The 19,377-nt window shown below is 40.7% G+C and overlaps 2 protein-coding genes across 4 annotated transcripts in view; both read left to right on the top strand.

Annotated features, from left to right (window-relative positions):
* The first annotated feature begins 846 nt into the window (after window positions 1-846).
* On the top strand, window positions 847-4,287 carry hoxc11a (homeobox C11a). Its single transcript, XM_004558798.2, has 2 exons — window positions 847-1,809; window positions 3,282-4,287. The coding sequence occupies exons 1-2, from the start codon at window positions 945-947 to the stop codon at window positions 3,512-3,514; spliced, it is 1,098 nt and encodes a 365-aa protein (XP_004558855.2). The 5' UTR covers window positions 847-944; the 3' UTR covers window positions 3,515-4,287.
* A 6,278-nt stretch (window positions 4,288-10,565) lies between these two features.
* LOC101472851 (homeobox protein Hox-C10a) overlaps window positions 10,566-19,377 on the top strand; it is a 54,549-nt gene continuing 45,737 nt past the window's right edge. For all 3 annotated transcript variants that reach the window (XM_076878151.1, XM_076878152.1, XM_076878150.1), the window contains exons 1-2: window positions 10,566-11,392; window positions 13,202-14,581. In XM_076878151.1, the coding sequence (XP_076734266.1) occupies window positions 10,678-11,392; window positions 13,202-13,479 (993 nt within the window). In that variant the 5' untranslated portion in view covers window positions 10,566-10,677 and the 3' untranslated portion in view covers window positions 13,480-14,581. The remainder of the gene's footprint in view (window positions 11,393-13,201; window positions 14,582-19,377) is intronic.

The following is a 19,377-nucleotide window of genomic DNA, read 5'->3' as shown; positions in this document are numbered from 1 at the left end:
TTGGTCTGGGTTAGATGCATGGCCCATGGTTCTGCAGGGATTCCAGGATCGAGGTCTTGAATTGTCTGATTGTCTTCTATGAACTCTGTCACTATCCAGAGTCAAATGGAATAATTAGTGTGGACCGAATAATTTGCTCAACCAACATGCTTCACCTTGCAGTGTAATTACGGTTTCCTTCCCCGTTTTTCATTTGATGAACCCTAAATAACGTAACGGCAAAGTAATGCAATAGGCTGCTGCATAATTTTAAAAACATAACTATGAATGATTCAGACATGTGTTTATTAATCACGATTTTATGTGCAGCGAACTCGGATAAGCACTTACGAGTGGAAATGCATCAAAAATAAATAATAGCTCATAATCTTCTTAAAAAGCGTAAAAAGACGAGTCATTTGCTGTGATTTGTGCAACTTTTTATAAATCCTGAAGCGCTGACGGAGCTCATGGGGCTGCTTTTTAACGGGCTTATGCTTTATATGGGCTATATTCTCTGTGATTGCTAATCACTATCCTCCTTTCTTTTGTGTTGTGTGCAAGATCAGTATTCATAATTTGCAATTCATTGGTCAACACTTTTACATTGCTAGTAATCCAGTAGTACTCACTCGTAAGAGTGAGCGTAATTATTGCAATGATAATATTAATTGCAATAATCTTACCTGTAAAACCATAACACTATGAAAATCATGCCATTGAGTGGACTCTGCAGTTTGTGCTATGCCTTTTTAAGGAGCTGTAGCTGTTTAGCTAGCCTACCAGCAGCCCATAAACATAAACATGCACAGCACATATCTTTCTAATTGTCATAAGCCAACAAACAGGAATCTGTTACTGGTTTTCTTAGTGGTCCCGTGGTGTTTGGAAATTATTCATTTGAACCTCCTCGATCTTACCTAAAGCCAACCACTCCTACACATCCAACTCTTCCAAATTGATATATGACAATATCTACTTTCGATCACGTGTCTGCGGGGCGACTTAGACGGATTGCGCGTCATCTCGCCTTCCCAAATTTTCCCCTTCTGCTGCAGCTCCTATCCAAAACATCTATCTATAGTACGGAGCACGAGAGAGAGAGAAAGATGTTTAACTCGGTGAATCTGGGCAACTTCTGCTCCCAGACGCGCAAAGACCGGACATCCGAGTTTGGGGACAGGACGGGCTGTGCGTCCAATATCTACCTCCCCAGCTGCACCTACTACGTCCCCGAGTTTTCTGCCGTCTCCTCGTTTCTTCCACAGGCCCCGTCCAGACAAATCAGCTACCCCTATTCCACAAATCTGTCTCAAGTGCAGCCGGTACGGGAAGTTTCTTACGGCTTGGACCCTGCTAGTAAATGGCACCACAGAAGCAACTATGCGTCGTGCTACTCGGGAGAGGATCTGGTGCATAGAGACTGTCTTCCACCATCCACCATGACAGAAATGCTTATGAAGAACGAGAGTGTGTACAGCCACCACCATCACCATCACACCCATCCGGGCTCCAATCACCCTTCCACAGGTTTTTATTCCGGCGTGGGGAAAAACAATGTCCTCCCGCAAGGTTTCGATCGCTTTTTTGAGACGGCGTACTGCAGCAGCACGGACAATCAGTCAGACAATTGTTTACAAAAGGGCGAAGGGGAGAAGCTGGAAAGCGACTCCCAACAGCAACAGCAACAGCAGCCCACGGCGTCTGTACCCGGAGCCGCGGAGCAGGAAAAAGACCCAGAAGATGAGGAGGAACACACAAATTCAGGCTCATGTACGTCTTCCTCTGCAACAACCAAGGACGGCAACGCCAGCAAGAGCAGCCACTCGAGTAGGTATACCGAGCTGTAAAATGGGGGAAGGTTAAGGGGACTAACCCGGTGTTTTGTCGGTCAGATTTTATGTGGAGTTTTATAAGCATTCAAACGATTTTATTATAACCCTACAACGCTCTTTCTTGCAACGAGAAGAATTTTTACGATGGGAAAGCGCTTTGAAAAAAAGGGGATGTTATACACAGACGCCTCTATGGTGAGAGTCTGTGAAATTTTTAAGAGAGAGCTATTGTGACAAATGTTAACTTTGATCATGAACTTGCGTTGGGCATTTTAAGGGATTTTCTCGTTGGGCTGTCGAGAGTAAAAACCAATTGGGCAGAACATTGCTTTTGGCGTCTTGTGAATTTTCTTTTAGTACACGGTTTGCTCGCAAAACACATGCTGCGAAGAGTATTACACACTTTACGGTTAAATGCATCTATCTATCTATCTATCTATCTATCTATCTATCTATCTATCTATCTATCTATCTATCTATCTATCTATCTATCTATCTATCTATCTATCTATCTATCTATCTATCTATCTATCTATCTATCTATCTATCTATCTGATGATAGATTAGAAGCGTTTCCTTCATTTACGAGCACACTTAATCGTGTTTTCCCTTGTATGTGGAGATTGCATAGGCTGCACATTATTCCACTTCCCCACAATCCGCTGAAAAAGCTTAAATTCATTAATGTGCATGTTTCCTTCCGCACATTAGGCTTCTTTTCTCCTATGATTTGTATGAGGTCGCCTGTCATTTCTATTAATGACTAACTTTATCTAAAGAAATAAATAAAATAAAAAAATCTAAAAATGGATTTTATTTTTAAAAGGAAATTTTAGAGATTGGGTGCTTGTGTTCAGAACATATTTAGCCTCATGTGCATTGTTTTAGCTCAGCTAGGGAACAGACACAAGCTGAGACCGGTGTTTAGCCCTCTTTCACACACACATAAAAAACAATAAAAAACACACACATTTCCCTGGTCACCTGTTTGATAAGACGTTACAGGGCCACAGAGGTCTTGGTATGGCATTGCAGGCAAGGGCAGTGCATTTAAACCCACTGCCAAAAGATTGTGTAAATTGTTAGTTTAGCTCCAGGGGAATGTGGCGCACATAATGCGGTGAAATACTTTTGTTGTTGTATATTTATAACAGATAAACACGTACTTAAAGGCTGTAAGTTGATATTATTTACTCCAAGCGATTCGGATATTTAACACTCTTTATGGTTGGTTTATCTGATAGCTTCAGCCAGTTCACTAGATGAATGCTGACTGAAATGTTATCAGTACTAATGCCACTGAAACTGAATTCTTAGCATCTGGCGCCTCTTCAGCACTTAAGCTCGCTGTGACCCCCTTTAAAAACGCATTGCTGTTGTTGTTAATTAATGTAACGCCGCTGATCATTTTCCGTGGCAGCTCGACTTTATTTTGAATTTTATTTTTCACTTTTATTTCTTCTCCAGGCGCTCCTCGAACAAGGAAGAAGCGGTGTCCATATTCCAAGTTTCAGATTCGAGAGCTGGAGCGGGAATTCTTCTTTAACGTTTACATCAACAAAGAGAAAAGGCTTCAACTTTCCCGAATGTTAAACCTCACCGACCGCCAGGTTAAAATTTGGTTTCAGAATAGAAGAATGAAAGAGAAGAAGCTGAGCAGAGATCGCCTCCAGTACTTCTCTGGAAATCCCCTATTGTGAGCAGGAGCAGAGAGTGTCACAGTGTGGGACGGTGGCATTTAGGCCCCCTCTTATCTCACTGAGTTGTCACTGTGGGCATACCCATTTTCTAAGGCAGCCCACATCACCAACAGTGCAATGCTAAAGTGGACAGTGGCAGAAATAGGCCTGCATGGGATAAAAATCGCCATTTTCTTATAGCCCTACGGGCGGCGTTGAATTTCTAGCTGGTCCCCAGAAAAAGGCCTACACGATTAGAATAATCATTTATATGCTGTTCTTGAATATGTCCCTCTATTTATCATGATTCTTCATTGTGTTTATTCTATTGTTCACATATTTGTTAAAAACAATATGAAATATAACAAGCATTTTGAATCCTTTATTGCGCAGACAACTTTTAGCTCTCATCCCCAGCTCTGGTCTTTGTATATAGCTTATTCCCATCTAATTATTTCTTTACCGGAGTACGAGCAAATTATAGGAAATCTTTAATTAAGCTGCATATTTCGCCATTGAGAACTGTGACGTCCAATCTGTGAAAAAAAAGTATATCCAACTGTACAGAGTAGCCTATGCAATGTGCTATCATGACTGTAAATAACCGTATGTTGAATTTCCTTTCCGCTATCCCTGCTGCTATTTTTCAGTACAGTGCCCATTCAACTCTAACAGCTTTAACGCCAACACTTGTTAAATTATTTGCTTAAAGCGTTGCTGCTTTCGATTCCAGAGAGCAGATTGTCGGCCTGTGTATCATTAACATAATACCTATGAAATAAACAGAAAATCTATAGGCAAATCACAATGACTTTGTGCTGTTTGTCTTTTTAATTACTACCCTTACCAGTGGTTCTGTGTGCATTTATTTGTTACTTTGTGTTGGTCGTGAGTCAAAACCTTTTGGAAATACCAACTGCTCATAAATGCGTGTATAACCTAACGCTGCTGGCTTGCACACATAACATGTGCACACTTTAAACCTCTGTTAAATGCCAGTTCACGAGTCTACACGCATTTGGTGCGGTGGATTTGGTGTCGATTGGGAAAATAAGGAATAGTGGCTACACTTGAGGGCTTTTTGACAATTTTAAGGTTACATCGGTGTAAAAAGGATTGTGTTTGAATTTTAGCACAACTGTTAAAAAAAAGAAAAGAAAAGAGAGGTGAAGCTCAGATCTTAGAAATGTAGAGAAGAAGGGTTCAATGATAACCTCTTTTAGTGCCCACTAAATGGAATCGCCACTCTTGTAGTCTAGACACTGCCATAAAGACACAGGCACTAAATGCCTATTTTTTCTCTTAATTGCACCGTCTGTTCGGGGGAAATGGCGTTCACTTCCGCAGTAAATAGTAAACAAGCAGGACTACATGTCCGAGGAACGTTGCAAAGAGGTTTCGACATGAGACAGACATAGACCGACTGTGTCTATATATATATATATATATATATATATATATATATATATATATATATATATATGCATATATGCGGGTGTGTGGATTGTGTGTGCGCATGTGTGTTTAGTTTGTGTGCGCGTACGCTAAACATATGCGCATGATGATTGCACGTGTGCATTAAGTACAATTTATAATTAAATGTAGTCTTTGAACTTCCATAATGTCAAGGCCTTCACCTTTAACCCGATGCAATAAAGTGGAATCAAGGAGCCCCTTTAGCCCGGAAATGTGTGCAGCGGCGGAATGGGCCAATAAGAGTGAGTGGGAACAGAAAATGGAATGTGTACAGAGAACAACTTTGACCCCTCGCATTAAACTACAGCAGGTAACTTTACCAGCTTTAGCACGTCCAGTAAATACACTTTATTGTCCTTGTAAAATGTATACGTTTTCACGCATGAGGCGTTTTAAAACATTTTGGTGTAAACTGTAGATCTGGATTTGTATTCTCTAAGAAAAGAAAACGTGCTGGTGTGTGGCTGTCCCAGTGTATTTGTCGTAATGGGAGGTTCTGTAAGTGCAAATATGACGGTTTGTGAGTGCGTGGGTGTGTGGTCCTTGTGAGTCAGTCTACCCTTTGATTCTTGACTTAACAAAAGACTGCACGGGCTGTTCTGATCAACAGAAACATTACCGCACCGTTTGCACGTTGTTGTGTTTCCTCCCATTGGTGTGAATTTGGTTATTTTCGGAAATAAGGTTTTTCTTCAAGTTAAACGGTTTAAAGTGGGAAAAGGGGGGGGGGGGGGGTAAAAGGGATGACCGGCGCTTTTTTGTGCATCTCTTTAGAAGGTCATGTATTTTATCTGCATGAAGTGAAATCAGACTTAATCTGCCCGTCTTAGTATATCATCAGGGATGACAGGGGGCTGTTCTGACTCAAGAAAGACGAAGCACGCTAGCCGACCAGATCAAGGCTATACCAGCCCCTCGTCGCCACACCCACCAACCTTGGCCCTGGGACAGTGACGTGGTAATTTGTAGGTTTCTCCAACACCCAACGTCACTAACAGAGAGTGCTGCAGAGTCTTCTGCAGATGTTGTCTCTCAGCCACACGGGGGCCAGGACTCTCCCGGCCTCTGAGAACTGCTTTGTTTCCTCAACGGGATCTTGAAAACGTTTCCTGATATAGATGCCTCGGTGACATCACTGTAGTATTATTAGGTGTAGTAGTAGCAGACATCAGTTTTGGCGATGTGTGACAAAAGGACCGTCCACTGTGCTGGAATGCGGCTCTCGCCATGCGTCAGTCTGGCTTGTGCACTTGGGTGTTGCGGTGATGAAAAACATGGCGGTTTGTTTCATTTAGAGCAGAGGAAAGAGAATGGAGACGATGTAGCCTGGGTCCATTATTATGCACGAGGAAATTTATTTAATTCGCCTACATAATAAGTAATATTTTTGTGCCAGAAAACTGGTAATAAGATCATGTTTTTATTTATTATGCACAAAAACTAAATTATAAAATAACACCGGAGGGTGTCTTCGTCTTGTGCGTGTTTGTGTGTGTCTTTTCCCCTCATAAACTTAGAAAAAAGAAAACATTTCACACCAGTAAAAAACTAAAAAGTTAATAAAAAAAAGTTAAATACAGGGAAAAAACGGTTACATTTTCCTTTCTGGTTCATTTTTTTCTTCCATTTTGTTACAAATTTAAGGCAGACATTTGTTTTTTTGTTGTTGCTGTTTTCATCTCTAAACTGTTCTGACTTTAAATTTGCTTTATTTTTCTTGTAAGTATACTTGGCGGTATTTTGTTACCCGCCTCCTGCAAATTCTAATCAAGTGATTATAGGCTATTGAATGCTTTTATACTACGATGTTGTACTTACATCTCAGCACCTAACCGGTTCTATTGGGCCATAAAACAGTTCGTCGCTGTAAAACAAGCACCTATTGCTGCAACCAACTAGCTTGCAAAGCGCCTTCATTTACATTAGCGCTTTTGTAGGCTGCCATTTATGGATTGTTGTCACCAAAATTAGTTTTGGTAAAACTTATCGAAAGTTTAAATCCCATGCACATGGCATCTGGTGTAAGGTATTCGGTAAAACGGTAATAATGTAATCCTGCTGTACTTTGATGGTGGTTATCGCTTTGCTATTTAATTAAGCGCTTGCGTGATCCTGGCACCATAAATTTGAAGTTAGCCACGGAGTGGACAACAGCATGAAAGAGCTCACAAAGCACAGCCTGCCTACTTGCAACTGGAAAGATATTTTAAAGTGGCCGCCAGGAGCAAATTAGTTATGTCGCCCCAGTGGCTCCTGATTAGTGCAGGAAACCCACTACCATGTAGGCTGTCTCGCAGCATTCACCACCCATACCTGCTGGCATTATCATAACAACCTCCAGGTTTGCAATAATTTATACGATAAATTATTGCAGTAGTGTTGGTTGCTGGCTGAAATTTAGACAAGTGTAAAGACCATGGTAAAAACAAAACAAAAAACAGTGCCAGTAAAGTGCGTGTGTGTGTGTGTGTGTGGGGGGGGGGGGGGGGGGCGCTTTTTCTTCAAAATGTTTAGCCAGACAACAAGACCGGCTTTAGGCGTCTTGCAAAAAAGAAAAAAATTGAAAAAAAGGAAAAAGGAAAAAATCCAGAAATTTTCAGGGACCACTTATTGGGAAATAAGGTGGTTCTCGCGTTTCCATGGGAGAAATGGATCTGTATAAACAAACAACATTCTGTTATGGAAGCAGAGAAGAATGAATGCCCATTGAAAGTTTTCCTCAGTTTCTTTTTAAGAAAAGCATAAAGGTGGGGATAATAACCCTGCTACATAGCTTTGCTTTAACTACCGCAATCTTTGGGCTCTACAGCAAGTACAACAGTTAGCTCCCCTCACTTCTAGCTTATGATAATCACAGTCACGCAAATCTGATTGTTTCAAGTGGAGCTCTTCTGCCATCATGTGCAGGGTGAATGTGCATTCTGCTGTAAGAAAAAAATAAACAACAAAAAAACAATCAAGTCATACGCTCGTGTTTTTCTGTTATTATAGCCTCAAGCACAATTTCAATGACTGGTTTGTGAAATCACTGCACATTTTCCATGCTGCTGGCAGCTCTGCAACAGCACATTACTGTCCCATCTGTGGCATCCCAGCACACATTTTGGGTACTACCATAACAACAGGCGTTGTGTCATTTTACTTTATCATTTCAGATATATCACTCCAGTATGCACTTTTGCCAGGTTTGTGAGGTTTCTTTGCGTCTTTTGTGAAATGCGTCTGTTATTAAATCTAACTAGTGCGCATATAATTTGCTTTTACTCGTGACTGTTTCAGGCTTTGTGCTGAGTCGCTGTTACCCTGCGGGCTAGGTGGGAATGTGTCATAAAGCATTTTTGTGCGTGTTTGTCAGTGGTGTGACTTTGTGAAATGAGCTGACAATATAACGTGTGGGTGTTGTGTCCTTCTATGAAGCAAAAACCTGCTTTTGTTACACAATTTTTAGGTGTGAAAATTGGCTACATTTCTATTCGTTCTCTATGTTGTCTATATTGTCTCCTCATTGCCAAACACCAGGGTATTGTTTATGCTGTGGTGTTTGATGAACACGTTCACTACAGTAATGTATCCACACGGCCAAGATTGTGTTCGGCGCGTGTTTGGAAAAAAAAAAAACACAAAACAACCATCATTTACTCTGAGTATTTATTTCACCTACATTGACTATGTATGTGTGTGTGTGTGTGTGTGTGTGTGTGTGTGTGTGTGTGTGTGTGTGTGTGTGTGTGTGTGTGTGTGTGTGTGTGTGTGTGTGTGTGTGTGTGTGTATTCATTTTATACACATTACACACCGACACATAACCAAAAGCGCAAAGTGATACAAAATATGTTGCCCTTGCCTTTGGAAATGATTCTGAACTGGAAACAGCCTCGCGTGCATTTTCTTTCACAGAGTAAACAAGCAGGCTAACCGTCTCCGTGGTTAAAGCATTTTAAGAAACATTTTAAAGCGTTTAAACATAGCCTGCTTTAGCAGCCAAGTTTTACAGTTGCTGAAATACAAAATATGCTGAGGTCTAACTCGTTCTAGCCAGCTTTTCTATGTTAACGAGGAAAAGTCAACAATTAGCTAAACTACGGTTCAGTTTCAATCCAGTGGGTATAAAATATAACGCTGTTGTTCTTCTGACTTTTAATGTAGGCTTTAAATTACGTGATATGAAAGTTGGACAACAGCCTACATTTATATTTGTTTTATATCCGTTTTATTCTACTTTGTTGAATAAAACGGCATGTTTTTCCCCCATGTTTTTATGCTTTTTACATGATAACTGTTATTATAATTTAGACATGATCTAATTAGCGTTGAGGACAGAAGAAACAAAATCACATTAAAAAAACTTTCTGTGCGTAAACACTTTCAAAGCTCATATTGAATAGAGGAAATTATTTTCAAATCCTTGTTTCCACTGCTACTCCGCGTGTGAAATAATGATGACAATAATAATGGTAATAAAAACAAAGCAAAACAACAAACTATTTAAAAAAACAGTTAAAGTACTAATAATAACACAACCAAACATGTGCAAAGGAATTGAAACATTTATAGAAATACTATATGTGCTCAAGTAAGCAAATACCTATTTATTAGGCTATATATACGTAAAAGACACTTAATATAATTCTGTACACCACAACATAAATATCCTTGTAGGCCATCCATTTGCAATTTCCCCGTACAGTTGAACACATTATAAGGCGACACCCCGTTAAACAACCAAGTGCTGCTTCGTTGGTTATTTCAGTCTACTTGAAGTTGACCAATTGCTTTAAAAAGATGTGGCACTATTATTATGATTAGTCTAATGAATTCTGGTGCATTTCAGCTGGAGCACAATGGTAATACAAAACAAATCCAAATTAATAATCAGAGAATACAAATTATGGTGGTAATGCTACACAATCAGTCAAAAAGCCTTTTCCCAAAAGATGACAGTTTTATATTAAGCAGATCAAAAGGAAAAAAAGCAAAAAGAAAAAGATTACTGGCCAATTACTTTTTGGGCTGCTCCACACATTCATCTGTACTATTTCTTTAAATTTCCCACCGTAAAAAAATGTCCTCATTCCTGCTGAGGCTTTGTTTAAGAAAACAACACATCTTCTTTCCCGCTTACAGCTTTTCTCGCTAAACCTGTGACAACAACAAAGCGGTTGGAGTTTTAAAAAGAAGAAAACAAAAAGAAAATACACAAATTGTACCATTTGGATCAAATCCAGGCGGCTTCGTCTCCACAGCATAAGCTCCGAGGCGAACAGAAACTCGAGGCATGGCTGAGTTAATTTGCTTTGAAGCATCTAAAAGTTTGTGCTGAACTAGAAATAAAACATCCAAAAGCCACGTAGTAAGAGCCTTTAAAATCACTGCAGCAAGAGCTGCCGTCCTTTGTTCTTCCTGGTATGGGCCTGCTGGTCTGACCCCCAGATGGTCACTAGGTGGCGCTCTTGCTCTACCAAAAAACCCTTACTCTTCCCAACTTGACCGCGCTGACGTCACGTCAGTCTGGAGCATCAAGGCCACTTCCACGCAGCCATTGGTCTGAAACTCACATGACATGTCTCCGAGCATCCATAATTATGTTACTGATATTTTTGCACCCCCCTCCAAAAGATGTCAGCATCCTACTGTCATTTTTCTCCCGGAGAATCCCGTAGTTTAGACCAGTGGAACACACCAAACGATTACTGTGTTACCAAATGCAAAAATGTCATGTCCGAATAACATAGCTCCCGGTAACTTCCTCATGGATTCCTTAATGGGAGGATCATCTTCCTTCAGGGGTGACAGTTATTCCAGCAACCCCGGAATGTACATCCACTCAGCTGCAGAGTACGGATATTCAGTGATGAGAAACAGTGGGAAGGTTGGACTGTCTTCACTCTCGAAAGGAGACGAGATTCTTACTCCGGGCGGTGTGTCGCTCAGCGGCTTCCAGGATGAGGCCTACCTGTCAACACAACTGGCCACATGGACCCCAGGCTCCAAAACCTCCAGGGACGAGCAACCTGTTGCCCAGTGTTTACAACCCTGCTCGTTTCCAATGGGTAGCGTCAAAGAGGAGGCGTTTTGTTGCCTCTACCAGGATGACAGCAATAAGGGGAAACAGACAACAGAGTCAGCCACTTACATCCGGCTTGGGGACAATAGCTGCCGGCCTCAGCAAACTGCCTCCTCTTCCAGCGGATGTTTCAAGGTGTACAGCGGAGAGAGGCCGCCACAGGATGGTCGGCAGTTCCCCTCCAGTTTCTCTCTGACCCACTTGGCGACATCTGTTGAACCATCAGCAGAATCGACAATAAGTCGCAGCAAAGCGAAGGAGACAGCGAGAGAGCTTTCCAAAACAGAGGAGAGTCAGAGCAGGAAGGAAGAGAAGGCCAAGAGTGACAGCTGCACAGATATCTCGGACGGGGAATTAAAAGGTAGAAGGCTAATTTACGCCCACCCCCACCCCACCTCACCCCCCACCCCCAACTTTAACTCAGACACGTGCATATGTGTCAGTACAATGCTCACGCGCACACGCAGGCGGGTTGTTGACGGTGTTACTAAAAGGATCGCACAGATGCAATAATTAATAACTTTAATGTAGCTTTGTGTTTGATATCAGTCATATGGTCTGCATGGGGATTTGATAGCCTGGCCTAGGAGGGGGTACGGTGCTCGTGGCATTTAACACAGTTCCATTAATGTGACAACGTGAGATGGGCAGTTATCATTAGAATAAACAGCCCCCCCTCCGCCGCCGCTCTCTCTTTCATACAAGCTCTGGTTATTTATTGACAGAAGTAACAGCACCATTTCATACCTCAAAATTCCGGCATTGAGGCAGTATTAAATTGTACGGGTTGTCTCCAAAGTTTTAAACTTTTCGACCCAAATTATTGAGGATATAATAATAATAATAATAATAATAATAATAATAATAATAATAATAATAATAATAATAATAATAATAATAATAATAGACAGAATGTAAGCTCATGAAAGGCCACTAATTGTACGGTGTACGTAAAACAATTAAAAGAACACGTTGGACAATACTTTTGCTTTTTCAGGAAAGAAAGCTGACACGTTATATTTGACAAAATATGCAGAGGTAAATTAATTCTGTAAGAACACAATCTGTTGATCGTTTTTTTGTATTTCTAGTTATTATTATTATCCTTATTATTAGTAGTAATATTAGTAGTTATAGTAATAGCAGCAGCATTAGTATTAGTAGTATTAGTCGTAATGGCACTGGTATAACACCCGTAATGAATCTTAAAGTTATTACATATTTTTCATTAGCTTATTTAAAGTGAATTTCACCTTGTTATTTATAGATGAAGATCAACACTATGCTTTTATTTTTAATTTAATTGGACAATGCTGTAGGGTCTGTGTTTGTGTATATTTGGATTTGGGAGGGGGAGAGTGTGTGTGTGTGTGTGTGTGTGTGTGTGTGTGTGTGTGTGTGTGTGTGTGTGTGTGTGTGGGTGGGTGTGTTTGTCTGTGTGTTTGCGCGTGTTCGTGACAATTAAATTACGGAATTAAATGTTTTGGTAATGATTAAATGTTGGGCACACAGAGACTGTTCACATTAGGGTAATTATTAAAATAATCTGCCTGTGTTTATACGTGTGTGGCGTTGGGGGAGGGGGGGGGGATTATTCCCTAGAGTCTGCGAGCTAATCAAGAAATTAAGTGAGTGTGCAGCGCAGCAGTGTGATTTTTTCCGCTGCTGGTACTTCGATGCGTTGTTTCTTTGTCCTTACCCCCCCCCTAAATCTGGTATCATGCTGCAGAGACCGCCTCTTGTTTTAAGATGAAGCTAAAAAAAATATATATATATATATCTGGCTCCGGTGTGCAAAGGTAATAAAGTTTTATGGGAGTCTGAGGTCCAACATAGACAAAGGAAGTGTCTGCACACCCTCGTTTGATTCCATCTAATTATAGTTGTACATCTTACAGAAGCAATTTGCGAGCAGTAGGAGTTGTTAGAAAAGGTGCGATGCTCGATGTAGTTCATTTGTTCGAGTAAGAGCGGAGGTGAAGCACCCAGGTGAAGCTGTTCTCTTAAACTACTAATTTGGATTTCTTTGAACGGTATTGAATGTGCATTTAGAAGATGTGGGCGTGTACCTAGCATCTACTGTACTGATCAACGCCTTGAAGATCTCCGCGCAAAATGTCGGGATTTGGCCGCCTGTTTTCTCACTGTCTTATTTCTCTCGCTCCGCTAGATGATTTGTCCGCGGAAAAGACAACGGGAAGCTGGTTAAAAGCCAAAAGTGGAAGGAAGAAGCGCTGTCCCTACACAAAGCATCAGACGCTGGAGCTGGAAAAGGAGTTCTTGTTCAACATGTATCTGTCTCGGGAGCGCCGCCTGGAGATCAGCCGGAGTATCAACCTGACCGACAGACAGGTCAAGATCTGGTTCCAAAACAGACGCATGAAGCTCAAGAAGCTAAACAGGGAGAGCCGAGAAAGGGAACAGAGCGCAGTCTACAACTACTCCTGAGCAGATATTTAACACACACACACACACAGACACACACACACACACACACACACACACACACACACACACACACACACACACACACACACACACACACACATCATACATCACATCCATTACATCCAAATCACGCACACAGACAGCCCAGGCAAAGATATCAACAGATATGCATGTGTCTATAAATGATACACCCAGCAATTATTTAGTGATCTTTCTCCTTATGTGCACACTAAGCACACGTGCACACATCGTGCCTTCCTATATGAACGATCTAAACGCTGCAACTTGCAGACCAGACCTGAGCTTTCCAGGTAAACAGTTGTAGCGACACTGGGACAGTAAGGTGCTATTAGCTTGTCATTTTAATTGTAATATAACATGAACCAAAGGAAAAGAGGAGGCGACATTCACGCAGTCTATAAATAACTAGTGGCATGTAAGCGGTTTCATTTTGCTGAGCTTCAATGAATGAAATGCCACTTGTGCTGCTGCTTCTTCCTTGGTGTGTAATGTGCATGCACGCGATGATATTAAACTATGTCATGGCGAACGATTCCAAAACAATAAAAAAGAAAGAAAGGAGGGCGAATTAGATAAAAAGCTATTTCCAACTTTGTCCTTCCCCTAGCATAGCAATGAAAATGAGAGGGAGGGAGAGACACTGCGGATGAGAGAAGGAGATCATGGCAGTTTTAATAGAAGTGAGAGACCATAACGTTGATTTAAATATTATCCAGGTGACCACAGTAAGTCAAGGTCATAAAATTCTAATGTCAGGTTCGCCCTGGAAAGCGTTGGGGGTGGATTTTATGATCTGCAAATATAATGTGCTGCAGCAGTAAAGATGCGTTTAAAGGTGTGTGTGGAGGAGGGCTAATCCACACAGCAGAGACTGCAGTGTGCAGGACCCAGCCGAGAGGCGCTGGGCTGGCAGGAGCAGGCGCCTCCACCCCGGGGATAGTGGAGCTTCATGGGCGCAGGAGATAAGGAGGATGGTGGATAAAAGGACAGCGACGGCTCCAGTGACAATAATAACAAGCGTCACGGCAAACACGTGGATAACAAAGCGCATCTGGAAGGCGTCTACCGAAGGCAAGTGAAGGTAGGACCCGGTTTTACGTAATATTTTTATTTCCTGTTTCGGGAAGTGTGGCGCATCTGTCAGAGAACTTTGCCTGACAGCTCATTTGGCACGCACGGTGCACGCCTGCTCGCGTCCGTAGTTTGAATGAAGTTGTTTCAGCGTGCTGCTGATTGCTACTCAGTTTCTTTCTCGAATCACGATGCTGGTTGCTGATTGTTTTCTTTGTTTGTTTGTTTTTTGGATTAGCTCTGGAGATTTGCTGGACTGGATTTTTAGGCTATGTTTACTTAACGAATGGACTAAATTTACGCTGCGCTGACACAATAATATTTATGAATTTAGAAGAGTAGCAAAATTAGATGGATGCGGTTTTTGAGACGATACAATTAAAAGTCATGGCACATCTAATGTGTCTACAGGCAGCGTAAAAAGCAGCATGATTGCAGACCACAGTGTGTATCATACTCGCCTTTTCCCTTAGTGCTGGATAGTGTTAATCCCCACTTGGCTTTTCATGCATTGTCCTTTCCATGGATATTTTTTGTAAACCCCTTTGCGCGAAGCTGAAGCGTGGTTTAGGTAGTTTCATGTTGTTGGGGTTGGCTTCCTGGCTCGGCAACAAGAAACTGCCTTGATTACGTCAGTTCGTCTTCATCAAGGGCACAATTTCCGCCGAATTACCCCCTATAGTCACACAGGTCCCCGCAAATGGCATTGTAAATGAACTGAGTTGCAATACCTTGGACAGAGACGTTTTCTTTCTTTGCTGTTATTTTTGTGGTGGGCTGTAAAACCTCCCAGAGGCTCTCAGAAGGAGAATAGGTTGTAAACAACATGGGGTAAAGTTTTAGACTGCGTAGTGGTGCATCTGTCATCACTGGCTGTCCGTTTAGGTTTCGTTGTTTCAGCTGTTTTATGATGAGATAGAAAGAGACATGGATACATAGGTGGCTGGATATGTCGCGGACTTAACTAATTAAATGTGTAACAGGACATTTATGCTAATGACACTTCTATGACTTCATCTGAGCTCTCTCTTCTGCTAATGCACAACTTCTTTTAAGTGTTTAAAACCAAAAGGCCGTTCAGTTCCAACTTCCAATTTGCTGGGAGGTTTTGCAGCGATAGGCTCCCTAACGTCAACACAAAAAGCTACTTTGTCATTTCCAGCAATAGCTACTGATGACTGTTTACTAGAAAACATTAGAATACACACAAACAACAATCGCTCCGTTAGCCACATTTTGCATTGAAGATTCAAAATGTTACATTTTTAGTACAAATTCCTACAAAAATCTTTGTGTGTTTGGGTCTTTTATGTCTTTCAGTTGTGTTCCCTCTGGTTCTACTTAAATGTTTGAAACTTTATTTTGTCTTTCCACGGACCACTATGCGGAAGAATATCCTGGGTTTTACACGGTTTCATCTGTTATGTGTTGTGGCTAAGTTTCCAAAACATAATGGGCACACATTATATCTTTATTGGAGTCGACCCGCAACACTTTCAGTGTACATTTTTGGACTAATGGCACTTAAATTAATTAAATTATCAGAGTAACCATTCATTTCTAGCGTGAATTTAGAAATGAATGATATTTATGTTTGAATCTAAACTCACTGACGGTCACCGATAGTTGGCAAAACTTTATGTCTTGTAATAAACATTGTTTTATTATAGTTAAAATTAATGAAAAGGGGAGAAGGACAATAGAAAAGAAACTCTCAAAAATGACTAGATATCTGTCAGGAAAGGGGTTCTAGCTTACGTCAGCGGTCAATGAAACACAATAACTTATTGATGAAAGAGCTGCTTATTCTGCAAGCACTTTTTTTTTTTTGGAAAGGCAGTCCAGTGTTTATGCTAGTCACTATCTCCCCTTGTTTTCTCAGCCCCCTCCTTGTAGCGGTAGCACCAGTGGAAGAGACAGTCTGGAATCCAAAGTCACTTTCATTCAGCTCAGTGAATGAGTGTCTCTCTTGGAATGCACCACTGACAAAGACTTTACAGCGCCGAAAACAGCCCCGAGAGCTGCACAGATTCACCCTAAACCCATATACACATAAAGTAATTTATTCCACTTTGTAGTTGCGCACAGGAACTGAAGCCTTTACACAGCCGCTTCCTTTGGGACAGCTCAAGATGTCTCACTGCTGCTGGCATGATCAGACATGAACCAAATATGCTAACAGCTTTTCTTTCTTTCTTTGTTTCCCCCTTTACCTTTTTTCTACTGTCATTTTCCACATTCATTATGTTTATTTTATGATAGAGAGGAAAAAGTAGCACTTCGAAATTTATTTTATTTTTACCATTTTACCAAGAAGATTGATTAGGGTTTGAATTCAGAAGGGGTGTTATCCTTCTTTCTTTGGAATGGAAAATGTGAAGACTGCTCTATTGCCAATTTGTACGGTGCAGGAATGACTCTTAAAATGCGCCTTTTTTGGATTTGTTGAATGACATTTAATAACTGAGAACGCTTTCCAGCCTCAGGATGGATTATAAAGGAAAGCCTCAATAAGAATAGAATTTTTCTGTAAATAAGTGACACTCGTGGCCTTAGAAAAAGGGGGAGCGAGAGAGAAAGCGACTTACGCTGTTTTATATATTAACTGCGCGAAAAATTCAAACTGTCACAGGCCTGCTCACCAGCACTGTAATTGATCAGCTTCAGAACTGATCACTTTACGGGCTGTTTTGACACAAAATGCGTTTGAAAGACATTTTTAAAGCTAATTTATTAGAATAAGAATGTCATTTATTGATTCTCTGAAACACTGGCGTGCAGCGGTTATCTTGGGATTTCCATCCAATACAGGAGGAGAAATTATTATTGTAGTTTTTGGCCTTTCAGTAGATCATAGTACAACTCTGTGGTCCTTAATATTCAGCGTTTGGGGCGTTATGAACACATTGTGTTAACGTTTCTTTGAATTATCTTTATGTGTAGTTTAAACAGATAACATAGCCTAGATGTCGTATTTGAACGTGACTAACTAATTTTGGAAAAGAGAAATGAGACGCGTTTATTTCGTATTTGTGTGTGTGTGTGCGCGCGCGCGTGTGAGTTAGAACTTGTGATGTCTTGTCAATTTTGCAGTAGTTATCTTGCTCTTACCATTCATTTGACAGAATAATTACTTTCAGTATCTCTGCTCTAAACAGGAAAAATAATGCGCTTCCATTCTGGCACTGGCATGTCTAATAAAAGAAAGTCATGTTCCAACGCACACCTCGTATCCATGTTTATTATCTTCCCCTCTTTTGCTGATAAAAGCAGTTTATCTGAATAAGCATTGGGTGTAATATCAGCTTGAGTAGCCTTGCGGGTTTATAAAGATACACTTACAGAGAAATTCGCAATCCGCACACACGGCGATTTTCATGCAAGTGTACTAATGATCTTAGCTGAAGTTCCCCTTCTAATATTATCACGAGAAGCATGTTGCTGTATTCATCTACAATCATTTTTTACGGTGAAAGGTGGCTGCTGAATTAAAAACGCGGGCGCGAAGATTATTTTGACGGAGCAAACACTGATTACATGCCTGTGAGTCCGTATTAATAAGAAGCATCAGTGCACCGCAAACACACGCTTTGGTTCATGCGGCACAAATAGGCTTTTTGAAAATTGCTACAACACCTGTATTTGTGTGTATTTTTGTCCATGGGAAATGTGTGTAAGTGATACATGTCAGAATCTGACGTACATATGTTGGCGGAGTTATAGTTAGTCTATTGTCATCATTGATTCAAGAAGCCGTTTTTTGGATAAATTATTTTGCATGTCAGAAGGACAAGCGACTATAGTAAAATGAAAACGTAGACTCGCTGTAATAGACAGTGTCATATATTGCATAGATTACAAATCGTTATTAGACCAATATGAGATTTTTTGAAACCTCAGATATAAAACCAACTGTGCCACAGACGACTACAAATCCCATAAACAAGCCAAACAGACGGTTCTGTATTTTTCTCCAGTTAAACTTTTAGCCGTATACTTTTGATTTGTCAAGTTTCACTCTTGATTTGTTGATTTTAGAGTGCACGTGTTTAACAAAAACAGTCACTTCTGCTACACGAGGTTGTGTTTCTCTATAAAATGTTATGGAACTAAAGTAGGACAGTGTTTGGTCATGCAACAAAAGGGGATTTTCTGCGACAGTATATTATCAGCTGGTTCAGCTGCAAGTGTAGTTGTGCCCTGGAAGAATAGAGATTAAGGACAGACATTCATCAAAAGAAAAAAGAAACGACGAACAACAAATGGTTTATATAAAAAATACTTTTTTATTTATTGCAAAATAAGACGGATACAAGAGTGAAATGGATGATGGAAGATAATTGAACAGAAGTTACTTCTCATTAATGACACATACACACACGCACACACGGAAACAAAAGCACACTTCAAAACAATAAAAATGATATTAGTGCATTGTTGCAGACATCGATACAGGATATATTCGAATTCGTCTTTACGATCGGATTGTAATAATTGCTCATTGAGTACTATTTCATTATACTGGGAATATCTAAAATCAGCAGACTGCAAATGTTAAACCTCCAGAAAAACAAATGAATAAAAGAACTGATTAGCACATTTGGTAAATTTCTTTGTCTCGATTAACCTGCAGGTGAACAATAACTAGGCTCAGAGCTGCGCATTCATCAGCACACACCAGGACACCGTTTGGAGTTATCCGGGTTAAGGTCCGCCGTCTGGTCTTTTAAATTTCATGGTTGAATCTGAACTCAGCAGCGAGCACAAACGTAGGACTTCCTACTGCGTATATGATTTGATGCACGT

This window comes from Maylandia zebra, linkage group LG20 (assembly GCF_041146795.1).
Source record: "Maylandia zebra isolate NMK-2024a linkage group LG20, Mzebra_GT3a, whole genome shotgun sequence".
In the NCBI taxonomy this organism is placed as follows: Eukaryota; Metazoa; Chordata; class Actinopteri; order Cichliformes; family Cichlidae; genus Maylandia; species Maylandia zebra.
The sequence above is the reverse complement of the archived record's forward strand: the minus strand, read 5'-3'. Positions and strand labels throughout refer to the sequence as shown.